This window comes from Amphibalanus amphitrite, unplaced genomic scaffold (genome assembly GCF_019059575.1).
Source record: "Amphibalanus amphitrite isolate SeventyFive unplaced genomic scaffold, NRLGWU_Aamphi_draft 000162F_arrow, whole genome shotgun sequence".
Taxonomy (NCBI): domain Eukaryota; kingdom Metazoa; phylum Arthropoda; class Thecostraca; order Balanomorpha; family Balanidae; genus Amphibalanus; species Amphibalanus amphitrite.
Window position 1 is genome coordinate 702,284 of NW_024881657.1, and position 24,338 is coordinate 726,621.

At 50.6% G+C, this 24,338-nt stretch overlaps 4 protein-coding genes across 4 annotated transcripts; 3 read left to right on the forward strand and 1 right to left on the reverse strand.

Moving 5' to 3' along the window:
* The first annotated feature begins 1,351 nt into the window (after window positions 1-1,351).
* Window positions 1,352-5,078, forward strand: LOC122383375 (larval cuticle protein 1-like). Its single transcript, XM_043369717.1, has 4 exons — window positions 1,352-1,462; window positions 2,049-2,173; window positions 2,904-3,059; window positions 4,699-5,078. The coding sequence occupies exons 1-4, from the start codon at window positions 1,454-1,456 to the stop codon at window positions 4,763-4,765; spliced, it is 357 nt and encodes a 118-aa protein (XP_043225652.1). The 5' UTR covers window positions 1,352-1,453; the 3' UTR covers window positions 4,766-5,078.
* Window positions 5,079-15,202: 10,124 nt separating this feature from the next.
* On the forward strand, window positions 15,203-17,158 carry LOC122383397 (pupal cuticle protein 36-like). Its single transcript, XM_043369748.1, has 3 exons — window positions 15,203-15,234; window positions 15,442-16,034; window positions 16,351-17,158. The coding sequence occupies exons 1-3, from the start codon at window positions 15,226-15,228 to the stop codon at window positions 16,568-16,570; spliced, it is 822 nt and encodes a 273-aa protein (XP_043225683.1). The 5' UTR covers window positions 15,203-15,225; the 3' UTR covers window positions 16,571-17,158.
* Window positions 17,159-17,556: 398 nt separating this feature from the next.
* LOC122383371 (larval cuticle protein 16/17-like) lies at window positions 17,557-18,910 on the forward strand. Its single transcript, XM_043369705.1, has 3 exons — window positions 17,557-17,721; window positions 17,875-18,146; window positions 18,644-18,910. The coding sequence occupies exons 1-3, from the start codon at window positions 17,713-17,715 to the stop codon at window positions 18,747-18,749; spliced, it is 387 nt and encodes a 128-aa protein (XP_043225640.1). The 5' UTR covers window positions 17,557-17,712; the 3' UTR covers window positions 18,750-18,910.
* Window positions 18,911-21,371: 2,461 nt separating this feature from the next.
* On the reverse strand, window positions 21,372-22,713 carry LOC122383349 (larval cuticle protein 16/17-like). Its single transcript, XM_043369653.1, has 3 exons — window positions 22,644-22,713; window positions 21,989-22,260; window positions 21,372-21,658 (listed from the first exon to the last, which is right to left on the reverse strand). The coding sequence occupies exons 1-3, from the start codon at window positions 22,650-22,652 to the stop codon at window positions 21,553-21,555; spliced, it is 387 nt and encodes a 128-aa protein (XP_043225588.1). The 5' UTR covers window positions 22,653-22,713; the 3' UTR covers window positions 21,372-21,552.
* Window positions 22,714-24,338: the final 1,625 nt, after the last annotated feature.

The window sequence follows — 24,338 nt, forward strand, 5'->3', positions numbered from 1 at the left end:
TATGTAGGTTCCATGAATGATAGCTATATTTCGCAAGATGATCATCTGTCGAGTCATTCCTGAATCTAAACATAAAAGCATAAACAAGTAAACATTCGACGGATATATCGGTGTTATTCATTCGCTGTTTCGCCCCTAAATGAGTTTGACCCCAGTGCAGTGGTAGAAAGTCGAGTGTATGCATCGTTACGAGACGCAGCGAATGATACCCAGTTTTTGTAGCCCAGGTCAACTGGTCACCTCTGAGGTCAAGTCAAATATCTCAAGGTACTAGGAATAATAGCATGAATATACGGCGGCGGCTGCCTCTTATTGAACGAACTTCATCCGCCGTGCGAACAAATGTCCCGTCACTGTCCTTCGCTGCGCACAGGCGTTCGAGGACACCCTCGAGAAAGCATTCATTGCACAAGGTGCGACTGCGACCTTGTGGAGCCGTGCGTTCATCAGGGTAGGACACCTGGCAATGGCCTCCAGTGAGGGCCGGTGTCATCTGGTGTGGGTATCCAGCCCCCCCCCCCCCCAACAGGTGCGCTCTCCCTGCGTGTCTGAAGTGGACGTCTGACATGGATCGCCAAGGGCATGCGGTGTAGCAGCGCGCTGAGAGCTTCTTGAATCTACCACTTGGCGACTGTTTGAGATGCAGTAGCTGCTCGTAGTTTAGGTACGCTTGCACAGGTGTTTGGATAAGTGGTAAGCGTGTGCAATGTGCATTGTGCACAGGAATTGTGCACGGGTAGACAAGAAGTTTTGGTGTAGTTTTTGCATGCGTGAGAAACAGGAACCTTCATGGATCACGGCCACTGCATATTCAAACGGATAATAGTGAAGTTGCAAGGCATAAATTGTCGATCAGTAAATGCTGCATCAGGGTCCAGCTCCAGAGAACCCACCACATATTCGCCTCAGATCAGATAAAACACCTCACTGTCACACTTAGGTTCGTCAATAGTCAGGCCTTGTCTGGAGTGAAAACATAAATGGCGCCTGCAACCAGCTCCCAGATTATTGCAATTTCAAGTTTACAAAGACGTTATAGCGGCTCAAACTTTCAGCCTCGCCGGTTCATCCACACTTTCTCCGGGCCGCCTTACAGCATACTGGCCTCTGAGACTGTTGACACTAGGCCCGGTTGTTGTGTACAGGGCTGACGATGCCCGCCTGCCCTACGGCTGTTGCGCTGCCGCACCGTTCACCGGTGACCCGAGGCGTGCGGTCGTTCCCGACTGACCCGGGGGCGTGGCGGTCGTCTATGGCTGACCCGGGGCGCGCCCGGCACCCGGCGCCCGCTTCCCGACCCTCTCCCCACGCACGATCTGTCTCTCCTGCTCTCCCCGCGGGCGATTGCTCCAGTTGCAGGCCGCGGGCTGGCTATAAAGGGAGAGCCGTGCCCGGGGCACTCACACACACTGCCTGAGAAGCTCTCCCGCCGGCCACGCCCGACGCTGCTGCCATGAGTCTGGTAGGTGCTCCGCTCCACTCACGCTCGATCTACTCGTATATCCGTCCGTTCCTCGCCCGCACTCCGCTTAGGCTCCTCCCGTGCCCCGCCGACATCCCGCCCGTAACCCTCCCGTACCCCGGCTGTGGAGCCCGTACCCCGGCTGGGAACCCGTACCTCGCCAGTGCGTGGTCAGTCTGTACCCCTTCTGCACCCTCTCGTAGCCAATCTGTGCCCCTGACCCCTATAGGAGTCACGGTAGGGGTTACGGTATACTGTAACGTGCACTGCTGCCGGACAGTGTATCCAACCTCGGGAATGTCGGTCATCCGCTCCGGGCCGGGTGTCTATCTCAAATTCCTCGGTAGGAAGACGGTATATCCACTGGCTGATGGTATTCGGACTAAATTGTTAGTCAACCAAAATCATTGATTCCCATTAGAAATAAAAAGGTTTTCTTGCGTGACCATTACGATTTATTTCCGAATTTCTGAGCTGTTGTAAAGCCGAGCATGGCCGATGATCTCGCTAGTCGCAGAAGTTCTTCCTCCTTTTCGTCCCATGAGTGTCTACTGACGTCGTTTTACCGTCATCCCTTGTGCGGCAGATTGTATTTGCTGCCTTGGTGGCGCTGGCGGTCGCGGCTCCGCAGGGCGAGAGACCAGCCACCACGCCAGTACCGATCCTCGAGTACGTCAACCAGTTTGCCGGAGACGGAAACTACCAGTTCAGGTGGGTTCGATCGTAATGCGAAGCTCTGAAGCTGGAGAACGTTCGAATGGTGACGTCACAGGATCGCACATTGACATCAAACTGCACAGGATGTGACGTGCTAGACGTAACACATACTACACCGACATCTCACTCAATGCACAACCTTGACCTCAGATAAAGCTCGGTGATTTTGATAATGAGCTGCATCAATGCATGCATAGTTTAGGCACCCGACCGAACATGACCGTTCTATGCAGTCTGCATTGCAACACCGAAGTTCGTGCGGAGCCGGTGGCGCCGACAGCCGCGGACATTCGTGCCGCTGGCAGCAGAGCGCGATTTACGATTGTTGTCAAACTGCATTCATAATAAATTCAATGCGGCGCGTGCAACTGTGGCCCGTCTCGCAACTGAACGGGACGCTGACGGTAACTGCCTGCCGGTCTGCCGGCTCATTTCACATGTCGCCGCCTGATTTGTTGCTAAAATTACACAAGCTCTCTGTGCCGGGTAGCCTGAAAGGAGGCTTTAAAAGGAGGCCGGCTTCATGGCTTTTTATTTAAAAGAAAGACTTATTCACGGATAATTTATCACGCTAACTCGAGGGCGAAGTGGCACACATGAGTAGTTTCTTCACGCACCGTGACTTATGTTTATTCGTCACGGTCTCTGACTCACAAGACATGTAACGTCAACTTGCGCACTTTTCACTCATGGACTAACAAGCTCTCTCACTCGCCTCCTGCAGGTTCAAGACGGGTAACGAGATCAACCGTGAGGAGGAGGGTGCCCTGAAGGACGTGGTCGTGAAGAATGACAACGGTCAGGAGGAGGTGAAACGCGTGAACGTGGTGCGAGGAGTCATCCGCTACCCCAAGGACGACGGCACGTTCTACGAGCTCAGGTGAGTCGAGACACAGGCTATGTTGAACGACCTGACAGCCGGGTCATCTCACAAAGTCCAATTGTAGGGCAAAACTTCTCTAGAAAAAAAGATAAAGGGTAACTTACATAATGTCTCGGCAAACCTACTTCGATATTGAATATAATATGTCCATAGTAGCGGATTATGCTCAACCTGAGATTCTATCTTACTAATTATTACGAATTAGTGCTCACGAGCTAATACGTGATCACCATTTTGTGTATACTTTGGCATTGTTCATCCCGTTTAACCTAACAAAAGCCGACAAACAATGCACGGCGAAATCGCATGCGTGGCGTGCAGGTCAATCGCGGTTTATCCCTCGTTCACCACCCTGACCTAGTGGAGTTCATTATCTTGTATGGGCACCACCCTCTTGCAGTCGTATGGTCCGTGCAGGCTGCCGCTGTGAGGCGCCTAACGCTGGGGAGTCGCCTCATAGCGCACCTCCGTCCCGCGCACGCCCTGAGTATGGTGCAATGGCTGAGTTGGGGCGATTAAATATGTGTGCGCGTGTCTGTGTATGCGTCCCGCCCGCCCGCCGCTTTCGACACAGCTGTGACCCGGTGAGGTCGGCCGCGAGAGGGTGGGCTCTGGGTGGGCGAGCGCCGAGCCGATCGCTCGCCGCTCCCCGCCACGGCTTATTGGACACACGTGACGCGCTCGAGATACCGGTGTGTTCATCACTGATGTGTCCCTCCCATTCAGAGGTCGTATTTGAAACTGAGCGGCTGATAAGACGACAGAATACTAACTAATCGAGCACACATAGCCTTTGGAACCAGCCCTCGGTGTCGCAACATTACAATCAAACTGAGCGAGATACCTCGTTTTTCTTCGTTATTTTTGCTCGTAGTTACATCTGGCGTGCTCCGTGCCTAGACGATGCTATCAGTTCCCATAACTTCTATTACTAATCGATAGAGCACCACGAACATAACCTGAAGAAAGGCCGGTACTGTTTGAGTCCCATCTCGTCCCGGACCAGAGCGACCTTGCCGCCCTGTTCTGCCCCCCGCGGCGGGGGGTGCCCCGCAATCATCCCTGTCCCGGGGCACCCATAGGACCATCACGTGGTCTCCAAGGTCGCCGGTCGGTCGATTTATCTCAGCTCAAAAGGCGAGTTCAAGGCCGCGCGCCGCCCCGGGGCACGGACGGACCGGTCCCGTTATGTAGCGTCGGCCGAGCACCGGGCGTGGAGCACTTTTACTTTCCCCGGGGCTGATACCGGAGATCACGACCTGCCTGGGACGCGGCGTGGAGGCACAAAACAGCGGCCCCGAGGTCGGCGCGGCCGCGGCGCGCCCGACCGCCGTCACCGGAGCCCCGCGATGGAATTCTGTGGTAGACGCAGGCCGCAATATTGTCAGAATTCCGTCCGCCGGTGGTCAGAAGAGGCGGCTCTTTTTACCTCCCTCACCTTCACCCGGCCGAGCTGGGTAAAAACTGGTCCGCCGCGCGCGGTCTGCCGTGCGCGGGATGACCGGTCCTCAGACCAGCCCAGAGCAGAGCGTGGGAGGCGGGGAGAGAGGGAGGGAGGGAGGTCACCGGGCACCTCTGTCCGTGCCGCTGACGTGCCGGTGAAAGTGCCCCCGCTGACCTGCCCTTGATGTTTCAGCTACATCGCCGACGAGCTGGGCTTTCGGCCGGTCAGTTCGGATATCCCTTCGGCGCCCCTGCCGTGAGACCCGGCGCCCGTGCCCTGAGACCCGCGCGGCGCCCCTGCCAGGAGTACCGGTGCTGTTCCCGACTCTGAGGTGGCCGGTGACACTGAGCAGGTGTAGGCAGTGACTGGGACTGTCAGTCGTCAGTCCGGGCCAGCCATGGTGCTACTGGGTAGAAGGAATGTGTGGGGCTGTCTGTGCTCTGGCGACTTGTGAAATACGTCATTAGTTTGTTATTTTGTTGCGTCTTATGTTTTATGGTCATCGATTTGTAAGTCATGCCGGTTTGTTTCCTAATGCGTCGAATGATAAATACATGGACTATCGGAAGATACCTGTGGGCTGTGATTTTCATCTTAACCTCGTCAATGCTTCTTGAGAAACCCGACCGCCTTTCAAAAATCATAATCAAAATTAGACCAACAATCTGGGGGTATAAAACGTTATGATCAATTTGACACGCTCGAACACTTTCGTTCATGCACATGTCAAACCTGAATTAGATTAGTCCCCTGTTGCCACATGTTCTGGCCCATCGCCATCGGGGTCAGGCCAGGGTGCTAAAAGAGATTGTCCAGGACCCCTAGTCCTCGACCTTGCGACCGACGGAGAGCAGCAGCCTTTCTGTGCCTGCCCTGGCCACCTAAGCAGCTCCCAGCCCGGTACCCTGTGCCAGGAGGGATTGAGTAACTGACGGTCTACACTAGATAAGGGGAAGCCTGATTAATTATGAAACATTTGCCAGGGTCAGCCGTCCAAAGCTTGTCCTTATCACCTGACCTGCTCTGCGACCATTCTAAGGCGAGGGAGGGTCTTGCTGACAACCGCCACGAGATAAAGGAGACCGATAAATCGTGAATCTTTTAGACCTAGCTTGCCTAGCATTGCCTATAAAGGAGCTACATCTCAGCTCCACACGAACAAAAGCAGCTCTTTCTTTATTCGGAAAAGGGCTTATATTATTTATTTGTATCTAGTATTTGTTAATAAGTATTTATAGAAGTATTTATACAGCAAATCACTTAGGAAAGATGTGTCGGTCGGTAAACAGTTTAGAGTGGTTTGACAGGCGACACTCGATAAAAACGTCAATGCCGATGGTTTTCGGTCTCTGTAGACCGAACCGCTGACCTTGGGCCAAATCTGGGGACACCTTAGCGAAAGAGCTTTCAAATAGGTATGGATTGGACTTTTCAGCGGTATCACTGACCCGAAGACGCAAATACGCGACAGATTTATCCAGCGCGAATGGAAAGTGAGGGCTAATGCATGCAATTCCACCCAACCGCAATCGGGCTTAGGCTAGGCTTGCACTGCTGGATCCGTATAGACAAGAGCAGCTGCCGCCAGAAAATGCAGATTATCCGCAGTGCACGGAGATCTCAGAACATGCACAACGCTTCTGGGACGAGAGCGGGACGCCAAAATTAGTAGCCGGGGCCTAGAAAAAGCAATTGACGCTGTAGTGGCATACTACCTAAATAGGCTCTCCTATTAAATATGTTGTCCTTCATCGTGCCTTACCATGCCGAACCAAATGACGCAGCATGAACCACCGTATAGCGCTCCACAGACGTTTTCCAGTGTCCGCCAGGGCCCCACACCTCACCCACGTGTCCAACGTGGCTGCCCGACTGTCCTGGGATCTGCCGTTCGTGGTCAGTACTCAGTAGCCGATGAGCGACTCGCAGACCTATAACTTCTCGATGATCCAGGCGAGGTCAGGCTCTGTCGGGACATTCAGAACCACAGAACCCCAGGGAACACCCGGCGCAGAGAGGGCAGGAGCGGACCGCCACGCCGGCTTCTCCGAAGGTCACAGGTCGTCTGGACCTTTCCGACCCGCCGCCGTGCGTGGCCCAATCCCTGCACGGACGGTGCCCCCGAGCGGCGGTCCGGCCGGCGCCGGCCCGATCCGAGCTGCGTCCGCCGGTACCGGAGCCGTGGGTCGGCCGCACCGCGGGCCGGCCGGCCCTCTGACCGGTGACCGCGGCTGGGGCCGTGTGACCCGGCCGCCGGCCCCGCCCCGGGTTGCGCCATCAGCTCTGTTGCACGAGAGGGCCATCAGGCGGGCGGCTCGCCCGCCGCCGCCGCCGCCGCCGCTCGGGCCGGAGACGCCTTACGCCATGGTTGCGCAGCGCTGCCGTGGTGTTTTGCAACGGCTGCGTCTCCGCAGGGGGCAGACTGGTGGGATCAGCCGGTGACAGATTGCCTCTCGATCTGTCGCTCAGAATCCCGTTCAATTGGCGCGTATCTGATCGGAGCTGACATGCCATCCCAACTGACCTCGAAGACGGCACCTGCCAGGCGTGGGAAGACGGTCATGGCTGTCATGGGATTGGGGAGGACCTGCCACCCACGACAAAACCTTTTGTTGATGAGTTTATGCTTGGCTTACCGGAGAAGCTCGACTGCTAAATTCAATAATAATTATTTGAAAAAATGGGCGTTAACCCGCGACCGCCTGGGGGGGGGGGTCGGATCCGACCCCCCCTCCGTTTTTCTTGAATAACTTATGAACCGCTTGCGCTATCAACTTGAAACTTCGCATACCTTCTCCCCCATCAATTTGACGTCTCCTGTGCAATTTTTAAGAAAAAATGTTCAAAAATTTCTGAGATATATCGATTTTAGTGATGTAACTACATGGCGTTTTCAGTCAAAAAATGGTAAATGTTTAAAAAATCGCCAAAAATCGAGGTTTTAAGCAAATTGCAAATTAAGGACATGAAAAGACGCAGCTCAACGAGTTCTTTAAAATGGCTATCTCGGATTTTCCATAAAATGCGTTTTTCACCCCTAAAAATTCAAAAAACTATATTTTTTGGAAAACAGCTAATAAAATCCAAAATTTTGAGAATTTCCAAAAAACCGGAATATATGTTATAGAGCTCTATTAGAACATTAGATGTCCCAAATTTCAACTTTCTATCTTGATTTTTGACCCCCAAATTGTAAAAAATAGCTCCAACATGCATAGGGCATGGTGACGTCATCAGCATTTTCGCGAATTAGAGGCACTTCTGAACATCGCATGTGAAAACAAATGGCACCACTAGATTCCTGGGACAAAGCTGGTCTAGAAAAGTGCATTTTTATGTCAAAAATAAAAAGTTGAAAAATTGACTTTTTTTCTTAGCCCTCGTTTAGTTATGTATGGTATAAACGATTTTTTATGCTTTCAATGCACACTTATCACCAGCACAGTGACTTGGGGTCACATATAACCATTACCATCGGATTTGGCGTCAAAAATAAGCCATAAAACATGTGTCGCACGCCCATGTAGCAGAAAGTGAAAACCGTGACCTTTCGTGACCTGACCTGACCTTGACCCGTACTTAGTATGACCCCTATACGCACATGGTACCTTCACTAGGTCTTTGAGGTCATTTGTGGTGAGTTTCGAGCAGCAGCTATCGATTCCGCTGTCCGTAAGCCTAACCCTCGCCGGCCGAGGGGGGGGGGGGCGGGTGCCGCCCCCCCATAGGGTTTTTTCGCGATAGCTCCGAACACGCTGGCGATAGAGAGCTGAACTTAGCATACCTGACCTTTGATCCAAGCCGGATCTTTTGACACCAACCGCATTTTTGGGTCAGGTCAGGTCACTGACCTATGACGTCATAAGTGAACCTCTGCACGGTCTTCAGATGTCGCAACTTCGCAACGCCCTCACTGCCAGAGGAGATGTCACAGGGAAATGAAACTTGCAGGATCTAGTATCCATTATGAGTCCCACAACTTGTATATCTCGGATTTTTCCTATAGGTCATATGAGGTCAGGTCATTTTCGTGACCTCACCATTATAAGTCAATGGGGAAAAATTCAAACTGCTATTCTGGCGCCGGGAACGATCTCCAACTATCTCAAGCACACAGAATCGTGATTTGATGCACTCCTTGCAAGGTTAGATGCGTCACTTTTGCAATGTTGACCTTGCGTGACGTCATTTATGACGTCATCAAGGTCAAATTAGTTTTTCGTCAATAACTCTTGATCAAATTGAGCTAGCGAGTCGGGAAAGGCACCAATGGACTCAGGAAGGCCTGCCGAATCGAATGATATGCGACATGACCTCTTTTGACCAACTTCGTGACCTGGGGGTGCTGACCTGACCTTGACCTGAGGTCAACACCCCAAGTTGACCTGACCCGGACAAAAAGTATATCATTCGACGCGCCTGAGCGAGGCGAACACGATGCTGCCAAAATCGGCGCTCTGCGATCGTTTTTTGCGAAGTTATTCACCAAAAACTGAACCGTACCCAGGGGCACTTGACCTGACCTCAGAGGTCACCGGTTGACCTAGGACCTTAAAATCGGGTACCAATCTCTGCGTCTCGTAACGGCGCACACGCTCGTTTTTTCCGCGACGCGCTAGCTCCACCAGGGGCGAAACGGCGAGGGGGGGTCGTACCCGCCCCCCCCCCCTCGGCCGGCGCGTATGTAGAAAACCAATAGGTCCGGCGAGGGTTAATCATGCAAAACCCCTGAATTTGACCTTTGACCTGACCTTGACCCGAAAGTTGACCTCAATCTTAAAATCTTAAGAGTGCTTTGGGAAGGTCTCGTAGAGACCTTTCGAACGCCGCCTCGCGGGGCTCGATACGACCATTGGTTCTCGAGATAACAGGGGGGGGGTCGGATCCGACCCCCCCCCAGGCTGATGTGGGTACGGAAATAGCCCAGGCGGTGCCGGGTTAATAAATTCGGACTGTATAGGACTATTTTGCCGTATTTATAATTGGTACCTAGGCATGTGCAAAAACGAATCTGGATTTTACACTAACCATTGCTCTTTTCTAATCTGCTAGTTTAATTTTGATTTATTTTCTCGTTGTATATATTTCTCTTTTTTCAATAACAAATGCTTTTTAATCATTTTACTGTTCAGTGTTCACAACCTAGTCTTTTCGCTAAAGACAAGCTGCAGTAAGAAAAGGCTGCTGAGTCATATCGCGCGATTATCTCTGCACGCTCCCACGTGGGAATGCTGCCCGGGAGCTGCCTGGGCTTCCATCTCCGGCGCGTGACTCTCAGTTTCAGCGATCAGCTGCTCGCGTGCCAGAGTAATTTGACCGGTATCGTCTCCGGCATTCAGCGGTTAACCAAGACGGATAAAAATTTGAATAGAATGGAACTCCCCGTCGACTTAGACTTGCGGTAGTTTGATGACAAAGACTCGTAGCAGTTCTACCGGTGCAGTTTCTATGGATCCGCTGAAGGTCGGCCGGAGAAAGGTGGACGGGAGACAGACTCGTCTCCTTAGTCCACTGCATAAGAAGACTGCAAGATGAATAGACAGCAATGAGTAATTGGATTTGTCGGTTGCACCACCTCGGGTGCTGAAATAGCGCCCGGTTCCTTTTGCAGGTGATCGCTGGCCATATTAGTCACTGATCCGATCCCGGGAAAGGTTCGCAAATTACCTACATGAATTACTCATTTTTGGCTAAAGATAGTCTGGATCGTGCATCTTACATTTTGATTATTTGACAGCGAATTTCAGCAGCCACCTACACCATGGAAAGTTAACATCGAGACCTCTGCTGCATCCCTGTCGAGGGTCATTACATTGCACGATCGTAGCTGCACTCTGTCTACGATTTCATCTCCAGCACCAATTAGCGAGTGAAATGATCTGATGTTTCTCAATCGTTTCCTCAGTAATTGCACCGCTCTGGTGACATCATACCGGTTTGTGAAGTTGGCCGAAATGGCCGCCGTCAAATCCTCTCCCCGTCACCGCGAAAGCGAGAGTTGCCTCCGATCGGAACACGCCCCACCGTGTTCCTGGAGAACCGCCCCGGCTCGCTGTTCCCAGTGACGTCACCTCTGAGACCAGTGGCGTCATCGGTGTCGATGATCCGCGGCGGTCACATATGCCGTGAGCGGCGCGGTCACTTTCGGAACAGGCAGCAACCGCTTCCTCCCAGGCATGCCGGTGGTCGACCGACTCGCGTGCAGGGCCCGGCGGCTCAGGTCGTCTCAGCTGCTCTGTGGGGATTGCTGCCGATTTTTTCCCGGACTAACCAACATGCTTGAAGCGAATTATGGGAATTGGCGGAGCTTCAATAAGAGCTAAGTGTTGGTGAAACATGCAGCCTTTCTAAGCTGCGCAACCTGTATGCGTATTAGATATATGTTTCTAAATAATATAATAATTTATGCAGTAATGGCAGGTTTGTGCGAAAGCACTGATGAGCATAACAAATTTCAGGATCCGTTCTGATGTGGGAGCCGTTGAGAAGATATAGCAAAGTATCAGCCAAGTGTTTGATTTGAATTGAAAATGAATTAACGAAGAACAATTAACTCATGAATCATGATTGAGTTAGCGATAACGATTCGCTACATTTCATTGCCGCATTTTCACTTTCAAACCTGTCAAATTTTATCAACTTATGGCCTCACTTGATCTCGCTACCGTTGCCTCACACCGTAGCGGTTCGTAAACGGTATGCGTAGTCCGCTTGCTTCATTATCTCTTCCGTGCCAGCAACCGTGGAGTGAAAGAGAGCGAGCGAGGGCGAGAGAGAGAGAGAGAGAGAGAGAGAGAGAGAGAGAGAGAGAGAGAGAGAGAGAGAGAGAGAGAGAGAGAGAGAGAGAGAGAGAGAGAGAGAGAGAGAGAGAGAGAGAGAGAGAGAGAGAGAGAGAGAGAGAGAGAGAGAGAGTGAGAGAGAGAGGGAGAGAGAGAGGGAGGGAGAGAGAAAGAGCAGAGAGAGGGAGAGAGAGAGAGAGAGGGAGAGAGAGAAAGAGCAGAGAGAGGGAGCCAGGCAAACAGAGACCGACAGACCAGTCCTCAGTTCTTCAACTGGTGTTCGTGCCAAGATGGCCCACCATCACGGTAGATCGCCGCCTTGCCTTGGCGAGAGTGACTGATACCTCTCCTCCCCCTCCTCTGCCCCCCCCCCCGTCAGTCTCTGCTCACGGTGGCCGCCCACCCGGCAGTGACGTACGGAGAACGGGCGGTAATTCACGGTCGTCACGGTATGGGATCACGACTCGCGACGGGTCTCCGTGACCGCTCGGTGGGAAGGTGCAGGCTCGAGGTGAGGGGGGGGGGGGAGGTGTGGTCGAGTCTGGGGAGGGATGGTATACCATCCCTATTATGATTTGTGTGTATTGAGTATACTCAATACACACAAATCAATACACCGTATAACGCAAGAGAAGGGACTCGGACTGATTCATCATTTGAGCTCTGTTTATTGATTCAGTTAATAACAAAGTGATTCCACGTAAAAACGATAATATGTCAATATCTCACAGGATGCCCGGCTTCTCATACTAAACCACGATGCACAGAAGTTGCAACTTTATCAGGTCACCTTGAATTGACATCCTGTCCTGGTAAATCCAAATTACGTGCAGTATACAGAGCAGAAAAATTGCACTCCCCGCGCGTGCTATGTTCCTGGATATTATTTGCCGTCACGTGTTTAGACGCTATATCTGTTATATACAGTACCATTATATGGTTTGAAATGGTAAATATCACGCGACAATTTACACAGACTGTTCTGATCCGGAAATGCTTCGTATTCTGAGAGCCAGGATTTTGACACCCGTGAGGACAATAACTTTGTTAGGCGTCGTTTATTTTCTCTCTATGCCTCTGAGGTGGATAACGGCCAATCGAATAGACGCCTACGCATTGCACGTCCCTGCAGTTAAGAGATACATGGCTCACTATCAGAGAATAGAGGTGTTTATGCATTGCTTAAAATTGTCAATGATTGAAGGGCTTTCGCCTCATAGATAATATATGCTGGCTGCTGCTTTCTACGGTCCATAAGATATTAAACTTACAGTGGATTGACATGATTGATGAAACGTAGGCATCTCATGAGCCATTGCGGAACATTGTTTGGTGTCATGGACAATGACATGACAGGTAGTCGACATTATACTTCACGAGCAGCATTTCATGCACCATATTTTCTCCAATCGTTTTCCACTTCACGGTCGCCGGACCCGTGAAAAATTGCGCCGACGTGGGAAGGCTAGCTAGCAGATTGGAAAAATTGACATAATGGCGGTCGTTTCCGACCGTTTTGAGTCACCAGACCACACCACGTGCACCCGATTATTACGTGCAGTGTAACGGCTGAAACGGCACCGTCGTATCGCCGAATATGTGTCAGCATGTGAAGGACACATGAACGCACGAAATCCTCACGGTGCACAGTGGGGATTTTTCCGATCTAGCACGTATTTATTCGTAGAGGGCAAACCATAGGTAGAATTGTAGCCAGATTGTGCACATATGTTGGCTGGTGTGTCCTGGTGAGAATTTTACCTGTAAATGTGCATAATCAACATATTATAGGGGGTTCAATTGGACCCCCGCTCAGCCGTTTGGCCCCTGATCAAGCTAGAGCTTCGCGGAAAAGTTAAGCGTGCTGCCTATGACGAAATGAGGCCGAATATATCCAATTTCAAAGTCCAAGGTCATAAGCTGACTTTCCAAGTCAGTTTAATGACCCAACTTAAGTTGGGAAATCGAGACCTCTTGAAACTTCGCAAAGTTAGGGTGTTACGGGGTATTTTGGGGTGCTGATCACGAATTTCATGTTAGTTTTGATCACAGACGATGTCTTTATGCATTTAGGCCAGGTCGGGTCAGGTCAGGTTAGATCAACTAGTAGGCGTCCTGCCGGCCATCCATAGAAGTGTCACCTACTACTGATAGCTTCGTAGCATGGAACGAAGGCACCAGAACTACTTCGTAAATATTCAAATGGCTGCTAAAATCGAAATCAGCACCAAAAACTACCCTAGAAACAAGTAAAACTCGAAAAAGTGAACCAAGGTCATCAAAAGGTCAATGACCTTGACTTGACCTTCACGTGACCTTGCCACCCACCATTATGCATGGCACCAACATCATTTCACATATTTGAACGTTTAAAACCACAAAAAGACTGGAAACCGCGGATAATGTGAGCTGGCATACGCCGAACCGCGATTCCGGCCAAACATGGTCTCGAGAAATATGCCACAGGTCAAAGGTCAGTTGGGTCAGAGTCATGAAATTTTTAGGTTAGATGTAATATTGATGATCTCGAGGGCACCGAAAGTTTCGGCGCGATCGGCCGCTTTTTGCGCGAGTAATTTGCGGAAAACCATGGGGTTTTATCCGACCCCTTCCCCCTCCCCCTCCCCACAAGTGCGATGGTTAATAAGGTTACGGTATGTATAATTTACGCTTGTCATCCTATTCCTAATGATGTCTCAGAAAATATGCATCCTATAAATCACGAAGTAAAATTATTCGCCTATGTCCGGAACCTACCTATATCGTGCTGTTTGCCCTAGCGCTCCTCGAGTGGGGTGTGAAGATACTCTAATGTGAATATTCCGTGTTCAGGCAAGTTTCGGCAGCCAAACTAGGGGTTGTCTTGTGCGGGAGAAAGTGGCGAATTCGATAGGATATATTTCGGAGTGGAAAAGTGTGGAGAACATTGTTGATTTCCTACATTTATTTAGAATACCATTCCTTCAATATGGTGTCTGTAAGGGTTTTTTTGTAAAGGGCATTTTTGTGACCTTAGTAAGGTTGTGGCATACTTTCTGTTTGCCATTCCATTCCTAATAAAGGTGCCTTTCAGACGATATGCAACTTTAAGACCTCGCAAGATTAAAACCAACAGGACAGGACAATGAAATTGAGCTATACTTTCGGGCCTTGCTGAGCCCATTGAGTAATCACGCATGAGTGTGAACTTCGGGCGCATTTTTCCTAGTTTTGCTGTAGACATACAGATAAAACAATGCCATATATGAAAGATTCAGACATTTCTTAGCCCCACTGACACAAAAAATAAACAAAAATCCAAAAAAGATTTTTTGAATTAATAGGCGCTAGATCGGAAAAATCCCCACTGTGCGGTGCAGCAATATTTGGCAATCACAATTCATGAATCGACTGACGCCCTCAGTTTCTTTTGCAAAAAGAACACAAGGTGCCTGAAACGCACTGTCTTTTTCACAGCGATGTGATATAGCGAACGACCAGAATGTTGCAACGCATATGTCAACACTCGGGAAGCATAGGTACTATTCTCACAGGAAAACACTCCCTTTTATGTCCGATAGCTCACACCGCGATGAAATTCACCATCGTTGCATCCCACCCTCCGGCCTCTGTCATTGCTCTGCCTCATTCCTTGAGCAAACACGCCTTGTTATAATTAAATTTCCACCGCTAATCGGTCAGAGGCGGTCTCTTCAACCCAGTACAGAGTACCTACACAGTCAAAGACGGCTCAGTTCCGTCTCACCGTCTCTGTCACCCTGGGAGTCTCGCCGTGGGAGCGGGCCGCCCGTCGCGGCGGTAGGGGTGTGCACTGCCCGGGGCGGCACGCGCCATCAGCGACCACCGTGACGCCGTCACACACCGTCACACGCCGTGACGACTATAAGAGAAGGTGTGCAACTGTAACACCTTGTCAGAGCGCCAGAGACGTGAGCCCACCATGCAGCGAGTGAGTGAGCACCCCAGATATACTGATCTACCTATAACGTTTATCATCTATTCAACTTTTTTTTTGTAAGCGATGAATCAAATGGGTTTATTTTCATATTCATCGCGATTTACAACATAAGATAATTGGACCTGCAAAGCTCAAAACTGAGTATTTATGGTTGGATGAGTCCACATGTTCAGTGTCTGATGTTGACTGTTTCCGCAGATTGTTCTGATCCTGTGCGTCGCAGCGGTGGCGCTGGCGGCCCCCGCCGCCCAGTACCGGGGCACCAGCGCGCGGAGACGCAGCCGCTACCAGAGTATCGCCTCTCGGGGCACCACCACCCCGTCGTACAGCCCGCAGGAGGCGGTCACCACGACTGCAGCTCCGCCCGCCTCTGAGAGCACCACTCGGCAGTACGAGCAGCCCGCGCAGCCCTCCCCGACTCCCTCCTCGGACGTTAGAACGTACCGACAGCGGGCGCAGCCGGCTCCCGCGGCGGCAGCAGCGTCCAACAGGGCCAGCCAGAGGTACAGCGGCGGCACGGCGCAGCGGTACAACAGTGCTGCAAACCAGCAGTACAGCAACGCCGCACCCCAGCAATACAGCAGCAGCGGAACCCAGCAATACAGCAGCGGAACGAACCGGCAGTACAGCAGCAGCGGAACCCAGCAGTACAGCAGCAGCGGAACCCAGCAGTACAGTGGGAGCGGAACCCAGCAGTACAGCGGGAGCGGAGTGAACCAGCAGCGTAACCCACCCGTACCCATCGTGCGCTACCAGAACGCACCGACTGGGGACGGCGGCAACCAGCACGCGTGAGTAAAGTGGCCAGTTAGTGGGTCCAATGGACGATAGTTGTGTGCAAGGAAATGCTCAAACAGGCTAAAAATGCAAACAAACAGGGCTTCATTTGATATCTTTTCGCCTAACATCTGAAAAAGTTATGTCTTGTTTTCCCAATAAAATACCTTTCCCAACAAGATGAGACGAAAAAGGTCATATTTCTTGAAATAATATCTGCAAGAAGAAACTACGATGTTGTAATTGCTGAACTTTCCAACTCATTTAGAGTACTTTTCGCCTCAGCTCGTGACTCTGAGTGTCTGACGAATGTTCGCTCTCCGGTTTCAGCTACGAGACGGGGAACGGTATCCAACGCGAGGAGGGCGTCTTCATCAAGGAGCTGACCGTGACTGGCGAGGACGGCAAGCAGAAGACGGTCCGGGTGCCCGTCTACCGGGGCTCGTTCAAGTACCAGCAGCCGGACGGCACCTTCATCGAGGTGCAGTACGAGGCCGACGAGACGGGCTTCCACGCCGTGGGCGACTCGATCCCGCAGGCACTGCAGTAGACGCCTGCCGTGAACGATCCTCCGGGGGCTGCAGTGGGGGCGTGGGGTGAGGGGCGTGCAGCGGCCGCAGGAGGAGTCTGCTTCAGTGAGCTGGAGGTGAGGTCGGTCCGAGGTGAGGTCAAGGTGGGAAGTGGTTGAAGAGCGGTGGCTTATGTCGGCTTGTTGATAACGATGGTGAGAGTGAAGTCCTGCGCCCCAGACCTGTCAAACTGCCCTAAGATTGCAGTATGCATGTTGATGTTTGTAGCGACGTGTAAAATGGCTAATGAGATAGAGATGGGAGAGCGATAGAGGCGAGAAAAACACGCACGACAATCGTTGTACTGGATCTCCGAGGAAGACAACGTCTTTCTCTGACGATTCCAAAAGATCGTCATTGCTTAGAACAGTTTGATTTTTCGGGTAGTTCATATAGGCAAAGGGTTGTCCGTAACATTGTTTTGAGGGTTCGCGCACCATCGCATTGTTATGGTGGATGATCGGGGCTAACCGATCACAAACGCATACTAATTATCTTCGCTTAGTTAGTTGCATGATTGCCGTGAAATGCATGTCAGAATTGTGCAAATATACATGAATTAAATCACAGTTTTTGCTTTACCATCGTAGGGGTTGTCGAACATAAGACAGTTGTGCAGAAACAGTGTTTGGAAATTGAAGGAACAACTTTTGTTCGTTAACATAGGATATTATCCAATACCTATTATTTCAACATGTAGTTTGAGCTTCTAGCATAAACAATGACCATCAGTTCTTGTTTATACATTTCATCAAGTCATCAAAGGTATCAGAGCGTCTTGCGTATCATCTGGATCTTCCCGTTCCGCATAACATTAGTGATCCGTTAGCCCAATCTTCCACCTAGTCGCTAACCGGTTAGATTGCAGCTCAGCCGTATGACACCCCAGCAATGCGTTCCAAACGCTTCCATCACGTTGCGGCCTTCTGCTCAGCCCATTCACCCGCCTGGTGCGCCGAGGCGGGGCGGCAGAGGCTGCGGCACGTACCCACCGTGTCGGTGGACCGGTGCGGCCGGTCAGCGGGCCACGCGGCACCTATAAAACCGGCCTCCTCCCTGCAGTGGGCATCAGAACCAGCTGACTGGCTCCACTGTGCGCCCGTCTCGTCCTCAACCCGCAGTTATGAAGCTGGTGAGTGCTGCCAAAAGGAAGACAAAATGAACAGTGAATCGTGCCGCCGCAGTTCCACATATATTTCAGATTCCGTGATGATTCACCAAAAAGGAAAAGCCTTGCGCAGTGTCCTGCGACCGCACGTGACTGACCACTGTGGCTGTGTTACAGATCGTTCTGGCGTGTCTGGCGGCCGTGGCCCTCGCCCGGCCTCAGGAGTTCTTCTCGGAGCCTGAGGTGGATTCCCTCCGCGACCGTGACCGCTACGCCGAGATCACCAGCTTCGAGAACCAGCAGACCCAGGACGGCGGCAACATCAACTCCTTCACCGCCACTAACGGCCTGGAGCGCCAGGAGGAGATCCGGCTGCAGGAGGTCCGCGTCATCAACGAGGATGGCCAGGAGGAGTACCGTCTGGTGCCCTTCTACACTGGGTCCTTCAAGTACGTATACAACTTCCGCGGTTGAAAAGGTCATCTAACTATAGAGCTCACCACCAGAACCTCAACTGTACAAAAGCTACAGGGCCTGGCTACCTAGCCAAGGAACGTGGTGCCTGTTTAGTACCTGTTTCGCAATTCAGTGGCCCAGCATTCAAAAGACTTTCATTCGACGGGGAAGATTGGGGAACCCAAGAGGATCTCGGATAGGCGTAGCGCCGTCATCCTGGGAATAGTGAAGTACCTCTTACCTACATTTTGTGACTTGCTTGCCTAGCGATAGGTACGATGACCAACCAGTTTGCAATCCTTCGGCTTCAAAGTCGAGGCGCCTGCTCTTTGTTGGTTCTTTTTTCCTCTAGTGCCTTTTTGGACAAAAGATATTCTGGAGAAATGTTGCATGCATTTGCACTATCGTAATTACCTACTCATCTTAGTGCTTTTTGCATCTGGTAATGATCATTGTCAGTGTCCGGCTAACGACGATCCTCCCTCTGCAGGTTCCCGAACCCCGACGGCACCTTCACCGAGCGGAAATACTACACCGACGAGACCGGCATCCACTTCGAGGGTGCTGACCTGCCCGTGGCGCCCCAGCCCTTCTAAGTCAACAGCTTCGCCATACTGAACATCAGCAGGCGCAGAAGCACCTACCCTCACTCAACACTTTTAGATGACATAGTCATCGTGAGTCATTACACACCAGTTGATACGGTGATCCATTACATTGTCTCCTGTGATGCAATACATACCTGTTGTTATCGTTACCTCTGTTGTTTTTACGTCTGGCCAATGGCTATCACGTCATACGGAATTCGCACCGTCTGAGCGCCAGCATTGGCCGCCTTTGCGTCTTGAGCGTCTAAGGGTAACTTGGATGCAAATGATCGATCGGTGAAATGATGCTCAATCGAGATTAGGCCCCACCTGGCCGGTTCAAAGCTTTGGGGAGGGTCCCTAGGACGTTATTATTATTATTGCTCGGAACGCTGATGGCGATAGTACATAAGCTAAATGTTGACGCACCTGACTTTTGATTTGAGCCGAATCTTGTGACGTCAACCGCATCTTCAGTTCAGGTCAGGCCACTTCTTATGAGGTCATGACTCACAAGGCACTAGTGGCCTCATAAGTGAGCAAAAATGCTGCAACGTCCTAAATCACGCAGTGCCAGAGGGCCTTTCGAATGGAGATGAAACTTGCGGGGCTCGGCAAACTCTCAAACCCTCTCAATTTTTTTTATTTTTCATAAAGATCACCTGAGGTCAGGTCAGTCACTTGACAGTTGACCTCACCATTGTAAGTCAATGGTGGAAATATGGGAACTATTAGTTTGGCGCGAGAAATGATCTAGAATCTTCTCAGGAGTATGGAAACATGTTTGCATACACTCCTTGCAAGCAGGACTTGAAACAATTTTGCTACGTCATAAATTATGTCACTCACTATGGTTATCGGAATTGTTCGTCAAAAGCTAACAGACTAAATGTGCTAGCGAGTCGGGAAAGCCATCAATGGACTCAGGAAGACTTGCCGAAGAGCTATGCAGCGTGGCTTCCTTGGACTAACTTTGTGACTTGAGTGGCTTTGACTAGACATTGACCAGACGTAAACATCACAAGCTGACTTCATCCAAACACAAATTGTAAGTACCATTTGACGCGCTTGACCATGATGAACACGACGGTGTCAAAATCGCTGTCGTGCGACCATTTTTCGGTCAAATTATTCACCAAATATTGAGCCCCCATCTAGGAACACTTGACCTGACCTCAAAGGTCACCGGTTGACCTTCAACGTAAAATCTGCACCAGTTTGTTTTACCCTTTGGGTATAGATAGGTGTTTTTTAACCCTCGCCGGACCTATTGGTTTTCTACATACGCGCCGGCCGAGGGGGGGGCGGGTGCGGGTACGACCCCCCCTCGCCGTTTCGCCCCTGGTGGAGCTAGCGCGTCGCGGAAAAAACGAGCGTTGGCGCCGTTACGAGATGCAGAGATTGGTACCCGATTTTAAGGTCCTAGGTCAACCGGTGACCTCTGAGGTCAGGTCAAGTGCCCCAGGGTACTGTTTAGTTTTTGGTGAATAACTTCGCAAAAAACGGCCGCAGAGCCGCGATTTTGGCAACATCGTGTTCGCCTTGCTCAGGCGCGTCGAATGATATACTTTTTGTTCGGGTCAGGTCAACTTAGGGTGTTGACCTCAGGTCAAGGTCAGGTCAGCACCCCCAGGTCACGAAGTTGGTCGAAAGAGGTCATGTCGCATATCATTCGATTCGGCAGGTCTTCTTGAGTCCATTGGTGGCTTTCCCGACTCGCGAGCTCAATTTGATCGGGAGTTATTGACGAAAAACTAATATGACCTTGATGACGTCATACATGACGTCACGGAAGGTCAACATTGCAAAAGTGACGCATCTAACCTTGCAAGGAGTGCATCAAATCACGATTCTGTGTGCTTGAGATAGTTGGAGATCGTTCCCGGCGCCAGAATAGCAGTTTGAATTTTTCCCCATTGACTTATAATGGTGAGGTCACGAAAATGACCTGACCTCATATGACCTTTAGGAAAAATCCGAGATATAAAATACATCTGAAGACCGTGCAGAGGTTCACTTATGACGTCATAGGTCAGTGACCTGACCTGACCCAAAAATGCGGTTGGTGTCAAAAGATGCGGCTTGGATCAAAGGTCAGGTATGCCAAGTTTCAGCTCTCTATCGCCAGCGTGTTCGGAGCTATCGCGAAAAAACCCTATGGGGGGCGGCACCCGCCCCCCCCCCCTCGGCCGGCGAGGGTTAATGCAGTTGTTCGGCAAATACAATAAGGCTTCGGCTACTAATACTTTTTTACACATCCCACTTGTGGCAGGTGGGATGTCTGGGAAGCCTTCCCTCCTGTCCTTAACGTATTTCTGTAACATCTATATTACCACTTCTGACTTCTCACTGGTTGCTTCACCAGTGACTGGAGCACTGAGCCTCGGCATCCGGCATACCATTAGTCGGTATAATATACAAAGTACATGTGTCTGCGTCGTCTGATGTGGTAGCTTGACTGTTGTCGGCACTTCTGCCAACTGGCTATGTTCCAAATCCAATGGTATGCTTTCGCGCTAGTTTTCCCGTTTACTTGTACCCCATAACATCCTTGCGATGAACTGCGCTAAATGGCGGCCTTATCTCACCCTGCATGCTATTCTGTCGGACACCACAACGAACAGTCACAAGTAATAACAATAAACATGTATTGCTTCACATGAACAAGTAATGGGATCACCACGCCGTTTGATCGCTGACACTTGCCACGAGATAATCGTTATCGTTTTGTGGGCTGGCTGGCGAAAGCGGAGTGAGAATGGTGCGGATGAAATGGTGAGTGTCGATTTAGAAGGCCTGCAGGGACGCCGCTCTAGAAGGCCTGGGGCGCCACGGGCAGGTCGTCGCCCTCGAAGTGGATGCCGGTCTCATCGGTGTAGTACCGCCGGGTCGTGAAGGTGCCGTCGGGATTCGGGAACCTGCAGAAAAATGAAATTGTGTGTTAGACGACTTTGCAACGGATAGTGCAGTTGTGGACCGTAAATAATGCTCACACGATATACTCGTAGGTCTGCTAAAGCTTCTAGGCTGTGTGACATCTAGACTTTTTATCTTGAAAAGATCAATTACCACTCGAGGCCCGCGCAAGCGGGAAGCACCATTGAGAGGGACGCAAATGTATTGGAAAGAAAGTAAAATAAACGGTAAAGCAGCAAAGGACATTTAGCTATCTTGACAAGTATCCAAATCCTTACGCTGTCGTCGCCAAGTTATTCGTTCAAGATTCATTCACAAAGAAATCCACTTACGTGAAGGACCCAGTGTAGAAGGGCACGAGGCGGAGCTCTTCCTGGCCATCGTCGTTGATGACGCGGACCTCCTGCAGCCGGATCTCCTCCTGACGCTCCAGGCCGTTGGTGGCCGTGAAGGAGTTGACGTTGCCGCCGTCCTGGGTCTGCTGGTTCTCGAAGCTGGTGATCTCGGCGAAACGGTCACGGTCACGGATGGCCTCCCTCTCGGCGTCCGAGAAGAACTCCTGAGGCCGGGCGAGGGCCACGGCCGCCAGACAGGCCAGCACGAGCTGCCGACAGCAAGGGTTGATTCAATCAATATCATGTTGCAGGTGGATAAATTTCAGTGAGAATTATGGCTGTCGAGACTCGAGAGTAGTGTTTTTATAAGGCTTGCGTATCGAATAAATTGGAGAATTTGGAAATCTGTCTGAGTTTTTCTTTCGCGATACTTTTTTGTTTACCTACTGCTTAATGTATTATATCAAAATAACTATTGATGTCTATTCAGTGCAATTTGACGAAAAGAATGCAAAAATATTTTCAAAATCAATTTTCACGTATTCGTCTTGCACGTGAATATGTAGCAAAAAATCACTTTGCCTGACTGTAGCCACAAACCACTGTGAGGATTTCGAGAGGTCACTTGTTCAAAATATTTCCAATCACTCACCAGCTTCATGGCACGGTTAGGTATGTCTGAGATGGGCAGCAAACACACACACGTGAACTCCTGGACAGCACTGGTGACTGCCTGGGCGGACAGTCCGGTTTTATAGGAGCGGTGGAACCATCTCCACTGAGCCGCCATACCGGTCAGTCAGGGTACAGTCCCCCTACCGGCCCCATCCCTGTCACGCAGTCCGCGGACGGACGAACCGACCGCGCATTCACAATTACTATTCATGTCACACTGCGGCGATCTAAAGTGTGTAGTACTCGGCGTGGAGGCCGGGAACCAGCGTGATATTGTTCCGTCGCGTGGGTGCGGAGTAGGGTAACTGTGGGGAAAACGCACCCCAGGGTTAAACGCCTCCCCCAAAAAAATCGTAGATCTTATCGACGGATAGGTGTTTTATCCTGTCTTTCAGAACAGTCAGCTGCTTGTTTACGTAGTTCTCTATTTCCGGTTCTGCGTCTTGAGGAGCAGCGTAGGTAGGTGCTGATGTTGGTTTTGGGTGTTGTTTTTGTTGTTTTTACAGAAGATTCCTAAGCTTTTGATGCCTTCTTTATATCACAAAACTTGCTATTGTGCACATCACTCAAAACTGCGTTTTATTGTCATTCTGTTGAATTTATTATGCTGCGGCGTTAGTGGCGCGTTTTTTGTCAATATTTTGTTAACCGGAAATGGAGTGGATGGGGAAAGACGCCTACTCGATGCATGGGGCAAGACGCCCCCAGTTTTCTGAAAGGGGGGCGTTTTGCACGGTGGTGAGAGTGCAGGGTAGCGCCCTGTAGGTCGGGGCCGAAAGGGCCTCTCCCTGTCCTTTTTTGCTGATATATCCTAAACGACTGCAGATATCGTCACCAAACTTTCAGGACTCCTCCGGGCATCCATTTTACACATTGCAACATCATTTTATTCCAAAGGCTATGATAGGTTGACCACAAATGACGTCAGAATGACGTCAAGTTCTGCCATGTTCATCATTTTCTGTTGATGGATGGGGTGGGGGCGCTTTGCACATGGGTGTGGGCGTATTACCCAGGGTGTGGGGCAAAACGCTCTTTTGTAAGGGTATGCGGAAACCTTTTTGGGGGGTTAAATACCACACGCAAGTGTCTTTTCTTGGTCTCAAAGCGTAGTAAAAAGAATGAGCTACATGATGGTGCCCAAAGGTTTGAGTAATCTGGGTTGGGTTGAGTGTCAGAAGGTTTCGCGCTTAATGGGGGCGTTTTTGACCTATTCACCCTAAGATCCGATGCACATGGCGCCATTCAATCTGCAGAGTAGGTACATTCCACTCAAGGCTGGCATTGAACATTCTCTTAGACGTCAGTCGTCATCACCATTCGATATGTGTGCTCATTTTACCGCTGTCAGCATGCGGTAAGTGATGAACATAAGCACATCATTGAATACTAATGAATGAGGCATGGTAGATCGTTGGTTATGGCGTGCCTTCAAAACTAGATCGCGCCCTGCGAGAAGGTTGAACAGTCCCTTGCGATTTTCCACGAATATTTTACAATCGCTGGCGCAGCGTGCAACACTTTTTGCTTACCTTATCGGACGCCTTTTTTAAACAAGTTATTAAATTTTCAGACCCAGGTCGTTCAAGGTCAGGTCCCCAGGTCATATTAGGGAAAGCTATAGACACTCGCCATTCCCACACAAACAGAATAATCGTTTTGCAACGTTCAG